Genomic DNA, 17,712 nt, shown 5'->3' with positions numbered 1-17,712 from the left:
GAATAGAATCCCATACAGTGAAATCATGAATCCATTAAAATACCAAGTGTGTTTTGGAAACAATGTGGGAACAGGACAGCAAAACCAAACCATATTACAAACCTCTTTACTACAGACTCAGCATGATGCCTACTAGACATCCTGATGGAAAGAGCATTGTACTAGCAGTTCAGAGATGTAGGATATAATCCTTGCCCTGCTGTTTCGTAATCACATGAGAGATTTCAGCTTAATATATGGAGGAACTTTCAAGCAATCAGAGATTTCTCAAATTGCATGGGTTCTTTCCTTAGATTCAAGAGTCCCCCTGTTGTAGAATGATTCTAGTATGGGGCAGAAGGTGGGACTCCATGATCTTTTTAGTTCTTTCCAGATCTAAGATTCCGTGATCCTTAGTCATTTCAGCTCAAAGGGTTTTAACTTCCTCATCTGTCAAATGAGAAATCTGTACTAAATGCTGGTGTTTAATCTTTTCCCCCCACTGTGTTATAACCTCTTTTGGGTGTCTGATGAAGTCTGGACACCTTCCCAAAATAATGCTCTTAAATGCTTAAAATAAAATGCATATAAGTATAAAGGAATCCAACTCTACAGAAATAGTTATCGTGGTCATTTTTTTTAATTCACCAATCCCAGATTAATATCCCTTGGTCAATTCTCAAATTAATAAATTTGTGAAGGGATCATTTGTCAAATGAGGGTGTGCCACCAACTGATCTGTAAGTCCTAAAATTCAATGATTCTATGAAATGTATCATTTGTACACAGTAATATATCAATAGAATTAATAAGTACTCTATACCAGTTTCTGTGCTAGGCACTGGAGACAGGCAGTTAGTGAAAATTTTTGCCATCAAGGTTCTCTCCTTTTAGAATGGAGAGGCAATACACACATCTAAGTATAAACAAGACAAATTACATGATATTTCTTTTCTACAAGGCTACTCTAATAACAAAAAGTCAAAGTTACAGGTATTTTCCACGTCTCTTGACAAGAGCAGCATATTGAAGAATTACTGCAAAGAGAAAATGAAATTAGGCTTAGGTGACATTAGAGAAAATAAAATTATTTCCAGTCGATTGCCTAAACTCCTAGCAACGGTTAAGGGGCAGAAAGAGAGCTGGCCAAGGAGTCAGGGGATATAAATTTAAATCCAGGCTATACCATACAATAGTCATGTGACCTGGGCAAGTCACTTAACCTCGTAGTGCCCCAGTGCAACTCTCCAAAGCCATGAGTCCCAGATCTCCACAGATAGAAAACTGTTTCGTCAATATGGTTTCTCTACAGAAATAACCTAAAGGCATATAGAAGCAAAGAGAGAGAGAGACAGAGAGAGAGAGAGACAGAGAGAGAAAGAGAGAGAGAGATGATAGTAGATAAATGATAGAAGAAAGAGAGAGAAAAACATAGATGACAGAAGATAGACAGATAAAGCCAAAATGTTTGGTAAATAATATAAACCGTAGCCATCTTTTTCCCACTAGGTTCTTGAGACAACCTGCTAGGTATATAGGTTTCTCCAAAAAGGTTCTTAAAATACCCTGAGATTAAAGAGAGCTGGGATACTTCCTTCAGTCCTCGGCCAGGGATTGATTAGTCCAGCTGTGGTTCTAAGCTTGGTAAATAGCACACACTGGAATCTGGGGGTGGGTAGAGAAGGAGTCTCTCAAGTTCACAAGATACTATTTTCAGAACCGATTAAACTCAGCCCTGCATGGTGGATCACTGCTAGAGAGGAAAGCAGAAAACTCAGGTCGCCCTTAGCGCCGTCCCCATCCGTCTCTGTCCCAAGGAGGGCGCTGTGCCTCCTCAGCCACACCTGGGCAGCAGCTGCAGCATCTCCCGCATTCTCCAGCCAGGGAAGCTGATACTGCTGGTGCTGCCAGCGACACCAGGAGCGCTCGGCGCCCCCACCTTCCCTAGCCCTGCCCACAAGCATGGCGGCTCCCGGCGCGGCTTCACCCCGTCCAGGACAGTACGAGTCGCTTGCCAGTAGACAGCACTTCCTCTGCTCCGCGGTTTCCTGCGGGGCTGGTATTTAAATCCAGTACAGGCTGAGGCATGCCGCCGCGCCCGCTGCTGCTGTTGCCGCTGAGCTGTCCGCAGGCTTTGAGCTGAGCAGAGCCTGAGCTGGCCTGACCCTGGGCTCCTCCTGCTGAGACCTGGACAGAGCCTTCTCCTGGGCACAGCGGGACACACGCCACTCCCCGGGCGTCTGCGAGACGCGCAAGAACCGGGGCGGAGGTGAACTCTAACTCAGCGCTTCACTGCAGCTCCAGCCCAAGCCTGCTGAAGGAACGGGAGGCGGACGGTGGGGAGGAGGCAGAGGAAAGAGCTCATTTGACATTTTAATTGCAGATGTGACTTTTATTGCCAATACTAAATAGCACTTGGGTCCTTCGGGTCACAGGTTCTCCTCTTCTCCACCTTCCTCCACACGCAGTTTCTCAAGCTGGATGAAGAAGGGACTGGGATTCCACCCAGGAGAAGGAGAGAACATATTCCGGATTGCTCCTCATAGCAGGCAGAATAAAGGAGCAGATAGATCAGTTTACTGTGTGCAGCCAGTGTCAGCTTCTGCCTGGCCATTAGACAGGAGGATGGTAAGCCACAGAGCACAGTGATATAAAGGGTGTGTGTGTGTAGGAACCCAGGGGTGCTCCTGCAGGTGGGGAGTGCGTTGCTTTTTCTTCGTCTTCTTTTTCTTCTCACCATCATAGTTTTCAAATAAATTGAGCCAACTTTTGCTAGTAATCTTTTTAGAAGAAGCAGGTCTGTGAGAGTTGGGGGCTGGGCAGGTGCTTTCTTCCTGCCTGGATCTAATACTAGGAGAGAGAGAACAGGGACGTGGGAAAAGGAGTAGAATAGCTCTAGACTGCTGGGACTCCCTCAGCCAAGATGTTCAGCTGGCTTGGTCATGATGACCGAAGAAGGAAGGACCCGGAGGTGTTCCAGACTGTGAGTGAGGGGCTCAAAAAACTCTACAAGACCAAGCTGCTTCCCTTGGAAGAGTATTACAGGTTTCATGAGTTTCACTCCCCGGCCCTGGAAGATGCTGACTTTGACAATAAGCCCATGGTCCTCCTCGTGGGGCAATATTCCACCGGGAAAACAACCTTCATCAGGTGAGAGGAACTTATTGTCTCTTTCCATTATGTTGTAGTTAGGTCTGGGGATGGCAAAACATTGGAAGGGTCTATTTCCTCACCACTACTTTCCCAGAATCACACCTATACTCAAAGGCCTGGGAGCATCTTGAAATATTTTTAGACAGTTTGAAGCTCAGAAGAAATCACAGGATCCTAAATTTAGAACTGTAGGGACCTTAGAGATTATCTAGACCAACCCCTATCATATAATTAAGTTCATATAATTAAGTGATTAATAAATGCTTGCTTGATTATTTTAAAATGAGGAAAGTGAACCCCAGAGAGGTTGTGACTTGTTCAAGGTCATACATTTAGTATTTGAACCCAGATAGTCTAACTCCAAATGCAGTGTTCTTTCCACTGTACTAAAATTCCTTTGTCCCCTAGTCTACCACCTTATTCCACTTTTCTATATTTAGCTTCAGATGTCAATTGAATTAACTGTTCTTTTGAGTTGCCCTTGTAAGGGGCTTAGGGGATATTAGCCTTTTAAGGGGGTCAGGAGTGAGGTTAGTTGGCTTTTTTACTCCCACGTTCCACGTTCCAAATGATGGAACTAAAGCCCAGAGAGCATGAGAGATATCAGAAAGCTGTGATTAGGTTCCAAACTCCAAAGTTTCTAGGCTATTTCTTTGCCCACTAAAACACACATGGCTTTGCTCTTCAACTTTCTTGTTCTGGGTTAACTGAATAGGACCCTGGCTTACCTGCCGCCCCAGGCCAGTCCTCCAAGGCTTGTTATCCTATCATTGCCATATCTGAACTCAGCCAGTATTGCTGATGGGCAGATGGGGAGACTTATTCCTTCACATATGTGAATTATAGCTACAACTGAAGTTAAAACTTGCTGGGGCCAGGGCAGATTAACGACAGCAGTTTGCAAAAGGAATAGATCATTGCACTAGGGTTGGGAAGAGAGCCTATTTTGTTTTCTGGCAGCCCTGGCAAAGGCATCTTTATGTATCTTTTTAACCAGAAAGCTTTAGTGGAGATTACTTCCAGGACAATGTCCTGTGTGGGAATGGTCTTGATCCCTTGTTGCCTCAGGGTTGTGAAGCTAGTGGAGATTTCCATGAAGGTCTTTTTTTTTTTTTTTTTTTTTAAAGCACTGGTGACCTCAAAAATATTCTAGGCACCTTCCTAAATCAAAAATTGTGCCTCTTCCAAAAGCAAAATATTGGGGGAAATTCTGTATAGTTCTATATAGTTCCATTTTTGATTTGTAGAGGCCCTAGTACCAAAAATAATCAAGAAAAAGTGGGCAAACATGGATAAATCATCACACGGCTTGCTGCACAATATAGGTTCTGATGATTGGGGTTCAAAAAATCCCCTGACTAATGTTCTAAGAGGATGGTGGCAAAGTACAGTCATAAAGAAAGATCATGGAGGTTAAGACTTTTACTTTTGGTGGTTCGATGTGTAGAGCCCTAGACCTAGAGTCTGAAAGACCAAAGTTCAAATTTGATCTTAGACACTTACTAGCTAGGTGACCCTGGGCAAGTCATTTAAACTTGATTTGCCTCCATTTTCTCATTCATAAGATAAGGATAATAATAGTACCTACCTCTCAGAGTTGTTATGAGAATCAATTGAAATAATAATGAAAAATGCTCAGCATAGTACATAGGAGTACTATATAAATGTTTATTATTATTATTGTTATAGAGGGAAATCTAAAGTTTGCAAAGCATGTCACATACATAATCTCATTTGATTCTTACAATAGTTCTGATACTCCTAAAGGTAGATTACCACATACCGTATTAGCCCCTTTTTACAGATGAAGAATCAGAAGTTCAGATGGTCAATTGACTTGCACTTAGTTACTCTGCTAGGAAGTATCAAAGATTGGATTTAAACCCAGGTCTTATTGAATCTTGTGCCCAACCATCGCCCTTAGCATTTGCCCCCTCTGTGATGATGCCAAGAAAGTTTTAAGACCTAGTGTTAGTCTAGATTTCTATGGCTTTCCTCTGTATCCTAAAATGTTAGCCTTCCGTCCAACATGGGGGAAACGGCTGATTTTCCTCTTCCTTTCCTTTAACTTGATCTTTATTGCTCAGTCATAGAATGATGAGTGTTGAGAGGGATCCTAATCATCATCCCAGCCCCTTCATTTTTTTTTAGACCCTTGTACTTCAGTGTATTGTCTCATAGGTGGCAGAGTGGTAAGGGTGGGCAATGGGGGTCAAGTGACTTGCCCAGGGTCATACAGCTGGGAAGTGGCTGAGGCCGGGTTTGAACCTAGGACCTCCTGTCTCTAGGCCTGACTCTCATTCCTCTGAGCTACCCAGCTGCCCCTCCCTTCATTTTTAAGTGGAGAAACAACAACCCAGAGGGAATAATGACTATCTCAAGACAGTTGGTTCTTGGCAGAATTAGATTAGAGGTCTGAATTCCTGTGTGGGGAAGAACATTTGGACATGCTTGTCACCTTGAGAGAAGATTGCTCATTCCTTGGAATTAAAAAATGTTTGGGTTGGACAGGACCTCAAGGTTAGCTTGTCAATCCCCCTGCCTTTAGGGTTGATCCCAGAAAGGATACGCTTCATGTTTTTAAGAGATTTTATGAAATCATTTCTCCAAACTCCATCCCCAGCATACAGGGTGGAATAGTAGGAATAGCCCTGGCCTTGGAGAGTGTTCTGGCATCTTATCTGGCAGTAGTTTCCTTAAAGTCTCTGTGTTATAGCTTGTTCCTCTATAAAATTGTGACAATAGTGTTTCTATCACCACTCTTACAAGGTCATTGTCAGGAAAATACTCCTCCCCCTCCCAGGAATATAAGCTCCTTGAGGGCAAGCCCTCTGCCACATTTTTAAATCTTTGTATTCCCAGTAGTAAGCATTTCCATACATTTTTCTATTGAATTATTTGAAAATCTGAGCATTCAGATTATTTTTTATTTCTTTTGTTGACTGATCCTGTCAGATTCACAGCATGAGTGATGATGGTACAAGAGTTGAGGTTCCCTGCTTTGCTTCTGAGGGCTTGGGTGGGATCCTTGCCCTAGTTTAAGGGCTATAACCCCAGGATAGAAATTTCAAAGGACTCTGCAGTGGACTGACTAGATCTTGTGTGCTGTATTCAGGTGTGGGTGCCATACTATTAAAGGGGGCATTGGTCAGTTCCATTTTGTCAAGAAGATGGGCAGTATGGGTAGCTACCAGGCTGGTAATAGGCCAGGAGAGATTTAGTCTGAAAAAGGAAAGACCAAGAGATAACCAAATATTTCAAGAGCTGTCTTTTGGGAAAAGAAATTGACTTTTTCTGTATAATTCCAGTGGCTGGAATTAGGATCAATGGGGAGAACTAACAAGGAGTCATATTTTGTTTCATTCACAAAAAAATTTTCTAACCAGGACTGGTAAATATGAGATAGTGAGCTTTTTGTTCCCTGGAGATAGTCAGATAGAGGTTGAGTGAACCATTTTTTTAGGGTGTCTGTGAAAAAGATCTTATCCTTGAATTAATATCTTTTAGATGTGTGTGTTTCTGTGTTACCCTGCCTGAAAAACTTATGCCTCAGTTTCCTCAACTATAAAATGGAAATGATAATAACACCTACCTCAATGGATTGTTGTGAGGAGTAAATAAAATACTATTTGTAAAGTGCAGAGCAGCTAGGTAGCACAGTGGATAGAGCTCCAGGCCTTGAGTTGGTAGGTCCTAGGTTCAAATAAAGCTTACTAGTTGTGTGGTCCTGGGCAAATTACTTAACCCTGATCACCTGGCTCTTGCCACTCTCCTTAGAATTGATACTAGGACAGAAGGTAAGGGTTTTGTTTTTGTTTGTTTTAAACCTCTATTTTCTCTCTTATAATCTATAATAACTATTGATTCCAAGGCAGAAGAGTGGTAAGGGCTAGGCAATGGGGGTTAAGTGACTTGCCCAGGGTCACACAGCTAGAGAGAATCTATGCTTATAACAAATATAAAAACCATAAATAATTTTATATGGAAAGAGTCTAGCACCTCCCATAAAGGATCGTTGTATCAAATGTGACAATATTTATAAAGGATCTGACATAGTGCCTAGCATATAGGTGCTATAAAAATGCTTATTCCTTTTCCTGCCTTGAATGAGATCATTTTTGCAAAGTATCTAGTACAGTACCTGGCACATAGTAATTGCTTAATAAATAATTGCTTCTTCTCTTCCCCTCCACAAGTGCAATAATATCTAAGATGCTATGGTTAGGTTTCCTAGTAGCTAAATTAAGGATAGGAACATCAGTCTGGATTTGGTATTAAAGGTGAGCTCATAACCCCTAATTTTGGGAAGCTCAGAATTAGCATTACCAGAACAGGTGAGAATTAAGAAAAAATGATTGCAACCTATGGAGTTGTGGCGAACATCAACTTGAATCTTTCAGCACTTAGTTTCCCTATGACCCTGGAAAAGTCACTTTAATAATGACTATTAAGCTCACATTTTGAAGGCATTTTAAGATTTATATAATATTCTGAATATTGTGTCATTTGAACCTTTCAAAAATGCTGAGATAGGTGCTATTATTATTATTATTGTTATCTACATTTTATAGGTGAAGAAACTGAGGCTGCAGAGCTAATACATATCTGAAGCTGGATTCTGGATTCCAAGCCCAGTATTCTATCCGCTATGCCATACTGCTTTTCTAAGCCTTTTCATTTCTGTAAACCTCAGGTTCCATCTCTGCAAAGGGGAGATAATCATACCCACATGCACAACCTGAGTTATTGCCAGGTGTTAATAAGATAATGTGTATAAAGAGCTCTGTAAATATCAAAGTACTATATAAGTGAGCTATCTATTATTATTAATAATTACTATTGTCAGCATTGGGTTCACAGGTATGGCTGGTCCAGAAGAAGCACGACAAGAAAGGATGCTTGGGTAATAGGAGCAGAATAAGGTCTTTTCCTTTGAAGTTTGTGGAATCTAGGACTAATTTCCCCAACTGTATTAGAGAGCAGCCAAAGTTGGGTTCCTGGTCTCATACCTTCTCTCTGATCCCTGCTCCTTCAAATCAGGCTTATATCCTCATTAAAGGTGCTAGTTCCTGAGAGATGCCTGGAGGGGAAAGAGGCCAGTGAAACCTGAGGGCAACATCAGAGAGAACCTAAAGGAACCAGAGAAAAGTGATCTGAGTTAAGTGCTTTTATACTATGAAAAATGTCCACATTAAATACTCTACCTGCTAGCTCCCTGAGTCATCTCTGGATACAGCACTGCGTCTGGAGAAGTTGTCATCACAAATTCCTCCTGGTTCCAGGCAAGGGAAGAAACAGAAAAACAGAATCTCCCTTCTTCCCTGCTTTCAAAGTTAGGCTGAATCTCTTTTTTTAACACCAATGGGACCAAAACATTTTCATGTAGCAGTTATTAGCATGAAGTCTGTGGAGCTTTTTTTGTTTTGTTTTTATAACTATTTCAATATTAGCTACCCTTGTAATCATATATTTTATTTTATACATTTAAAAACTTTATTCTGAGAAGAGAGGTCCATAGGCTTTACCATGCTGCCAGTGGAAATCCATTATTCAGAAGTGGTTCAGGACCCCTGTTCTTATGTAGGTGCTGGCCTTGTGTGGCAGTCAGAGAGCTGCAGTGTGCACCAGGAGATGCTGGCAGCCCAATAGTAGCTGTGGCCTAGGGAGGCAATACAAGACTTCACTGTGTCATTGTTCAGAGCTTCTCACTCCTGCCAAAACTATTCCTTCCCCTGGGGAAGCTAGTGGCCCAAGAATCCAGCTGTCTTCCTGTTCCTTCTCCTATCTCAGCCTCTTCTGCTACACAGGATAACTCTCAGTCAGGTCCCTAACCTGGTAACAGAAGGCTCAACCTACCTGTGAGGAAGCCTTTATATCTCAGCACCAAGGAGGGAGGACTCGCCTCTTCTTCCCCCATTCCTTTGACTGGCTTGCTTTCTCCTAAGTGTCTGCCTGTAATTATATTCTCTTGCCACTAGGTCTATTGCCTGCCTAAGGAAGTACATGCAGATAAGGACATTCTTCTAATAATTAATTAACAAGCTGTGGTCTCTGCCTGAAATAACTTCCTTGGCCCAAGGCCCAGCCACCCAAGTAATAAAATAAACAACAAATTGGCCCAGCCTCTCTTCTCTGCTAGTGCAGCCTGTCGCTAGTATATTAGTTGAAAAATCACTCATATACTGGCAGTCTTTTAGTCTCCAGACCTTCAGCCTTAAGTCCTTATCCCAGAGGTAACCTGGCTACCCACAGATTGTCCTGCCTGATTGTCACCTTAGATCTGTTTGCCAGGGAGGTACATTTTGCTGAGGGCCATTCCTTAGGATGTAGGTAGACTACCCAGGTAGGCATCCACGGGGAGGCATTGCTGGACTTCAGGGCATTGTTGACTAGAGAGCACTGAGAGATTGGGTGAGGGGGACCAGATTTGCAAGTGCTTGATGCCAGGAGCTAGGCTGCCAGTACCACCGCAAACTGAGATCAATGCCAAATCTCTTAGGTCATATGTACCATCTGTATCAGCATCCTTACCATTGGGCAATGAGAAGCTGATGGAGTTTATTTATTTTTAAATAATGTACCCATGTGGCTATTATATAGAGAAAGGTTTATTCAAGCTCCTCTCCATCTTCCTCTTTTCACCCTTCAAGATACTTTTTGTATCATTCCTAGTGTTGACTCATCATTGAAGTATGATAACACAATTTTCTACTACTATGTTCACTTCCTTCCACCTTTCCTTCGATCTTCCACATAATTTCACCCAGAAAAGCTACCTCTTTGATGAATTGTAGGAATGGAATGAGGTGGACTTAATTTGATTTGGACCTGAGAATGACCCTGCAGATCCTTTCTGACCTATCATTCTTCCTTAGACTTTCTGATCCCATTCACCTTCCCTTGACTTACTATGACCATCCTTCTTTTCTAGGCCCCAGGCCTGCCAGAGTTGCAGAGTGGGGCCAAGATGTTAGTCCATGGAGAGCCATCCTGTAATTGCTCTTTGACCTCTTGGAGGTCCTGAGTAGGATACAAGGAAGTACAAGTCCCTGGGGTAGGGGCATTAATAATGATGGCTTCTTCATTACTGGTTCAGATTCAGCCCGGGGATTCTGTGAGGGCTCTCAGGAAAAGAATGTCTGGAAAGCATTCAATCCATCGATGATAGAGCAAGGATGAGCTAATTTGCTCTTTGACATGTATCTGGACTTTTTTATATTGTTGTGGCCCCACACAAAGGAAACACCCCCCCCCTGCAGATTTTATGTCAAGGTGGAAGAACTTATTTTATCAGTTATATAGCTGAGAATCAACATGGTATAGTGGAATAAACCCTCAACCTGGTGTCAAGAAAGACCTGTATTCTAGTCCCACTTCTATATATTATTCTATATAAACTGTGTGTCTAAGGATGAATTTCTAAATTGTTCCAACCCTCAGTTTGTGTGTGTGTGCATGTGTATGTGTGTGTGTGTGTGTGTGTGTATGTACACATCGATATATCTATATTATATATTTAAAGATGTTTTTATATTTTTTATATATAGTTTAAATTGGTGTGAGTATATGTGTATAATGCTTAAATGTGTGTTATGTGTATACATAGCTCAAATTTGGGTGTATATTTGTGTTTTTTGCAAAGTTTCCATTATTGTGGTTGTTAATACTTTCCCCTGCCTAAGTCCTATGCCCTAGGAGTAGTAAAAGGAGAATTGTGACTCTGGGAAAATGGTATCGAGTTCTGCAGAGTTAGAAGAGGAGAATTAAATCAATTACTACCTTGGGATTGATAGCACAGGAGTCATCAGCTTGCCAGACTTGCCCAAGGCCTCTTCAAACACATCTCATTTAACTGTATTCTACCTCTCCAAGGAGGAGAGGGTATTATTCCCACTTTATAAATGGGAGAAAATAAGGCATAGCTATTAAGTGATTTTTTTCATGGTTTTGCAAGAAGTGAATGATGGAGCCAGGCCTCTTAGTAAGTGTTCTGTCCTGATTAGACCAGCTTGCTACTCAAAGAATTTTAGTGACAGTATAATATTATGTGGAACAATTCCTAGTTCTGGGTCAGGAGACCTGAGTGCAAATACAGCCTTTGATTATTATTACCTATGGATACTTGAGCTAATTATTTCACCACCCTAGGCCTCATTTTTCTCACATAAAATGAGGAGACAGGGCATGGTGGTGCACACTTATAATCTCTTGCTCCTAGAGTGGCCAAGACTACTGGATCTCCTAGGCTGACTCCAGAGTTTGTCCTATTGGGAGGAAGATTCCCCTTTCCCTATTCCTGCTTTTCCAGTTTTGGGGATAGCCAGAAATGGCCATCTTCTACTTAGATAGACCTGCCCAACTATGAATCCATGCTTCTTTTATATAAATGCCTGTAGGAATGTTTTTGTCTTCCAACAGAGGCGATTTTTATCTTTTCCCATAAAGACGTACTGTGTGAAGCTTCTTAGTAGATTTTCCCTTTCTGTGTTTGGATCTAGGCACAGTAGAACCTTTGTTCTAGGTCTGCAAGGTCTACCCAGATGCCCTGTGCCTTTGCCCAGCCCAGTCTTGCCTGCTCTGCTCCAGCTTGGTGCCCCCAAGATCTATTACAGGGACACCACTGGAGTCTTCAATTTCCTCGGACTCCTGTGTTCCCAAGGATTTATTTTTCATTCATCCCCATCAGGCTGGGCTGACACAGAATACCAGCCCACCTTGAGACTTACACTCTAGATTTCTTGGATACTTGGTCTGTCTAGTTAGAAAACTGGGAAAAACACATTATTTGCTAATCAGCTGAGTACATGATCTATCTATCTAGAGCTGGAATTTGAGAAGTTGGTATGAAGGCAGAAATTTAATCACTGACATTTGTCTACTCAGTTTGAAGCCAGAAATTCTTGGGCTTATGCAAAACTATGTTTCTTAGGTTTTGATTTCTCCCTCCCTCCCACCTTCATTAACCACTGAACTGTATTTAAAAGTATTTAGACATTCACAGGATCATAAATTTAAGTCAGAAGGGACCTCTAAGGTTCTCAGTCCAGTTTCTCACAAAAATAAGCAAACTGAGAATTAGAGAGGCAAAATCACTTATCCACAGCCACAAGACTAGTAAGTGTTTGAACCCAGGTCTGACTCCAATCCCATTTCTCTATCCATTACACACCAAAATCTCTTCAATAAGTCCTCCTCTTCTTACCCCCTAACCCCAGGTGGCACAGGTATCATGGCCCCATCTTTCAGACAAAAGAACTGAGTCTTAAGCTAAATAGCATCCTTTATACACAGGGAGCCAGATATGAAGGCTGGATTAGAATTCAAAGCATAGACATTTTCCACATGCTCTTATCTAGTTCATGCTCAGTTCTTTTGCAATATCGTAATTCCTTTGTATTTATTGAGTCTGGTCCCAAGATGGACTCCATATCCTAAAGGGGGACATCATTTCCTTAAGGGCTCAGTTTGCTTCTAAAATATGAGGAAGCCAGACATAATCTATAGAGAACTAATTTTGTGCTCAGGAAGGCAGAGTTTCAGTCCTGCCTCTGGTACATATCAACTATGTGACTGAACAAAAATGAAGTCACTTCATCTTTCAATGCTCTAGTTTAGGCAACTAAGACTATAGGTTATAGCTGAGTTGGGGTTCTCTAGGAACAGAAGGAATTTTCATACCAGGAATTCTCCCACACCAATATTAGAATTGTAAGCATGCACTGACATAATATGCCTCACTGGGGTTGACTTGTCAAGTTCCTGGGAATATCCTCCTAGAAGGAGAAACATCCTGAGTCCAGACCAATAAGCAGGTATCTCTTCTTTTAGCATTAGACATTCCTATTACATTGTTAGGGAGAAATGTGAAATGATGGGCCTCAGATACACAGAGATGGCACAGTTTATGTGGGTCTGTTTTCTCTAAACTATGACCTACCTCTTTCCAGACTTCCAATCCCTTGGCCAGCATCCATCAGGGATAACTTTCCTTGTTTGGCATTTCTGTCCCTTTTGCAGACAGAGTTCAGCCTGGTTCTTATTTCCACCTGGACTGCAATGTGCACCCTTTTCCTACACACACACACACACACACACACACACACACACACACACATACACACAAATTTTCTCTCTCTCTCTCCCTCTCTCTTACTCACTTTTTCACAGGTGACTGGAGTTCCTGGCTATACGAGTGAAGGAACCTTAGGGGAAAAGGGTGTAACATCTAGGGAGTAGGTATCATGCCAGAGTAAACGTGATGCAAACCAGAATCAGTTGTGTGTGTGTGTGTGTGTGTGTGTGTGTGTGTGTGTCTGTATATATTTAAATGCACTTTTAGGGGGGAACAAATAGGGCAGCAAAATTAAACACAAACCATTGAGCCTTGCTAATGATACAGCACTGTTTGAATGAGGGGTAGGGTAGGAAGTGTACACAGATCAGAGAGAGTGAAGGCAGGATAGAATAGGAGGCTTCTCTGACCCTCACCAGCCATCGAGACTTAATTAAGTCTCCGCCTCATTTCCTTACCTGTTCTTCTGACACTATCAAGCCATTGAGATTTGAATAAGTTCCTGCCTCAGTTTCCTTACCTGCAAAAGAAAAACAGTGTGGGCTTGTTCTGTCTGATCCTTCATGATTGTGTTAAGAATCAATAGAGAAAATGAATGTAATAGCTACCTTCAGCTATGTGAATAGCAGTGGAGAAGAAAAACTGGACTTTCTATGTCATTACCTAGGACTGAACTCGGACCCAATCAATGAGAGCTTAAGGGGGTAGACTTGGGTTTAATAAAAGGAAAAATTATGCTTTTCTGATTTTATTATTGAAAAAACTCACTAGGCTGTAGGCTCACCAGAAACTGTCTTATTAGATCTTCTCTGAACTGTGTATTTTTTCTTCTATGGTTTAACAATTTTCTCTGCACAATAAGTTTTAAAATGTATGCTGAATGATTATTGAAAAGTAAAAAGAAACATTCATGGTAAGTGTTTTTATTTTTGTTATTAGATCAGTTATGCTTGCCCTAATAGTAATCCCATTACCAGAGGAAATCCTGGCTCCCAGCAGTGTTTGTTTGCTTAGGCTGGGATCCTAGGAAGGTGATTTGGGAGGGACAGCCCAAGAGGGCTTGAATCTGCTCAGGCCAATGTAGTCTATTATTATTATTGTTATTATTATTATTATTATTACTACTACTTCTACAAATACTACTACTTATCAACATTATTACCCATGCCTTAGTCTTATTCACAGAGGCCTAGTTTCCCTAGTGACTTCCTCTCTTGTGTTTATTATCTTTGAGGAAGGGAGTCCATAGCAACCCAACTGCCCAGCAACCTTTATGCAAATAAATTGCTTTAATTCTTTATAATATTGAAGGCATTATAAGCCAGTGGAAATTCCAGAGTTGGTACCCAGGTTTGAATCATCACTACTCACTAGTGGTTTGTTGTATTTGGGGAGAGGAGAACAGGGAAAGAGCATCGATCTCATGGCATTTGTTCTCTCATTCAGGAGGCAGGAGCTTTAGGGTCTAGTTTGAGAGCCTTGTGATAGGAGTTAGGAAATTTAGGTAATTCTAGCTCTGGATTGTTTGATACTGTACGAGTCACTTCATGTCTGGAGATCCCAGCTTTCTCTTCTGCAGAAATGAATGGGTAAAGGCTAAATCATGTCTAAAAGTTCATAACACTGCCAATATTCTGTGATTTCAAAGTCAAGTTCCTTCCTTCTCTGGCCTCTTTTTTATGTGTGTGTGTGTGTGTGTGTGTGTGTGTGTGTGTGTGTGTGTGTGTGTGTCAGACAGACAGACAGACAGACAGACCCTCAGACCCTCTAGCTGCAGGCAAAAATCAGTAAGTACCCAGCAGGAGAGGTTGAATTTCTCAAGCCTGACACATTTCCATTTCACCCTGCTGCTAAAGGTCTATGTCATATATGTATCACAAATAACAAGCCTTTTTTTTCAGTTTACTGTGCCAACTAATTGCCTTTCATACGTCAAAGGCAGTTCAAGGGACCTTTGTAGGTGGAGTTACCAATCAGTCAGAATCTGACTAGCATTTTATCACAAAAGCTGGTTGCTTCTCATTGATGTCAAGATGTGGCTACTTTTTCTGTCTGGGTTTTTTTTTTTGAGTGTTTTTAAAACTCTAATTATAGAAGTAAGTCTTTTGTGAAAGACTTTCCTGAAACAAAGGGTCCAGGTGCACTATGGTGATGTTTTCCCTCTCTCAAAGTCTCTAACCTCAACATATGCCCCTCCCTTGATGGAACATGATTGAACAATCACTAGTCCTGAGATGTATGTAAATTCTCAAAGCCACTTAAAAGTCTAGATCCAGATTGCTCCTTTTTCTTTTCTTTTTTCTAAAATTGTGAACCTAACAATCATTAGCAAACAAACATTTCAATATACAAAGAAAAAGAAAGAGAAAATGTATTTTAAAAAGCTATGAAATTTTATTATATATAGTTTGTTTTTTAAGAAATATAAAAACAGTGGTTGCCTAGGTGGCTTAGTTCATGGAGAACCAGAACTAGAGACAGAGGTCTTGGGTTCAAATATGTCCTCAGACACTTCCTAGCTATGTGACCTTGGGCAGTCACTTAACCTCAACTGCCTAGCCCTTACTGCTCTTCTGCCTTGGAACCAATACTTGCCAGAGGGTGAGGGTTTTTTTTTTAAAAGAAGCATATAAACACATGTATATTATATATTCTATCTTTAAAATAGTGACAAAGTTGCTCTATTTGTGTACTTCTGTTTTGCTATTTTGTTTTCTTCTGTGTTGGGTTTTTTTTTAATGGTTTTATTTGTAGACTTTTTTTTTCAACTTCTTGCCAGACTCCATGACTCCACAGTATCACTTTTTCTGCAAAAGCTGGCAAACATCTCATAAGACCTATTATGATCTATTAAGACTGGATAGAGCACCTGGTGCAACATAGTAGCAAACAATCTGCTTGTTTGGTTTTTCTCTCTCTTTGTTTGCTTTCAGTTTCTTATCTCTCTCAACCTTCTTCTCCCCTATTCTTTCTCCTTCTGAGACCATCACTATGTATATATTTTTTCCTCAAGTAATTTAAAATGGAAAACTGAAGAGACAATTCTCACAGCATTAGGGGCCTTAGATATGAAGGTCCTGATCCCCACAATTTGAGGCTTTGAAAATAGTTGTTAAGACAACTTTTGCCCACATAGGTTAGACTTTCAAGTGACAGCTACTCACTGATCCACCCATCCCCAAATTTGGCAATGGTCCATTTCTGCAGGCAGCTCCTGTGGGGGTGAGAGATCTGGGTGAGTAGTATTGATTGATCAGAAGGAATTGGAGAGAAAGATGTAATAGACTGAACAATGATAGTGTGGGGGAAGGATGAGGTAGAATTATGGGGAGTAAAGATGGGGAAAGGTTGGTACAGACCTATGGCTTCATCAATTCAAGAATTCCTAGCAAGGAAACCCTCCACTGATGTATAGCTACAAGTCATGTGTAATTTATAGTCTGGGAGAGTTGCTCAGGATCCTAAGAGATAACACGATGTTCCTGAGGGTCACACAGGTCCTTTTTTACTACAATGCTAGCCTTTTGATATACTGCTTCCATGAAGCAGAAAACCAATCTTAAGTTCAAAACAAAGGCATTTAATAAAATGACATAGTAAAAAAAAAGTAACAACTAAATATTTCCCTAAAAGTCTTCTAAAAATATTTAGAGCATCAGTGGGAAGACTTGAAACATTATGAAACACATGGGGAAGGGCCATATACAAATAACATATATGGCCATGAGAGATAATTGCAGTGGAAAACATATCATGAATCTTTTTATTAATACTCAAAAATTCATTTGCTCTTTCCTTCACTCACTAAAATGCTACAATATACCACTCCATCTCCTTATTTCTCTCACTCAAATACTATACAAACTGTGCCACCATCTTATCTCTTTCCCTTCAAGCCCTGGCAAGTGTAACTATTGTTATCAGCAATATTTTCACTTGCAAATAACCTGAGCTAAAGCAGCAAGGTTTATAGAGACATCATTTCCATTGTAAAGGCATAATTATAGTTTATTTGTCATCCTTGTTGAGTAATGCTAACTTGCATTTATAGAACACTTTGAGGTTTGCTAAGCATTATTTCATCAGAGGCTCATAATCAACTCTGTAAAGTGGGAGATATTATAACCCCATTGATGAAGAAATGAAGCCTAGAAAAGTTAAATGAGAGGGAACTAGGTAGCACAATGAATAGAGTACCAGGCATGGAGTCATGAAGACCTGAATTCAAATCCAGTTTCAGTTACTTACTAGCTATGTAACCTTGGACAAGTCATTTAACCCTGTTAGCCTCAGTTTCCTCGTCTGTAAGATGAGCTGGAGAAGGAAATGGTATACCACTTTGGTATCTTTGCCAAGGAAACCCCAAATGGGACAGAAGAGTTAGAAATGACTGAATAATAACTTTTTAAAATCATGTCAACAAACATTTATTAATATTCCAGACACTGTGCTAAGCTCTGGGGCTACAAAAAAAGACAAAACAAACAAACAAAAACAACTTCTCAAGG

The 17,712-nt window shown here is 40.9% G+C and overlaps 1 protein-coding gene across 1 annotated transcript in view; it reads left to right on the top strand.

Moving 5' to 3' along the window:
* The first annotated feature begins 2,111 nt into the window (after positions 1–2,111).
* The window catches only part of EHD3 (EH domain containing 3), a 57,139-nt gene continuing 41,538 nt past the window's right edge, over positions 2,112–17,712 (top strand). Inside the window, exon 1 of the mRNA XM_044663700.1 lies at positions 2,112–3,129. Within this exon, the coding sequence (XP_044519635.1) occupies positions 2,903–3,129 (227 nt within the window). The 5' untranslated portion in view covers positions 2,112–2,902. The remainder of the gene's footprint in view (positions 3,130–17,712) is intronic.

The sequence above is a fragment of the Gracilinanus agilis genome, chromosome 2 (assembly GCF_016433145.1).
Source record: "Gracilinanus agilis isolate LMUSP501 chromosome 2, AgileGrace, whole genome shotgun sequence".
Classification (NCBI taxonomy): Eukaryota; Metazoa; Chordata; class Mammalia; order Didelphimorphia; family Didelphidae; genus Gracilinanus; species Gracilinanus agilis.
This window is presented reverse-complemented; position numbering and strand designations above follow the sequence as displayed.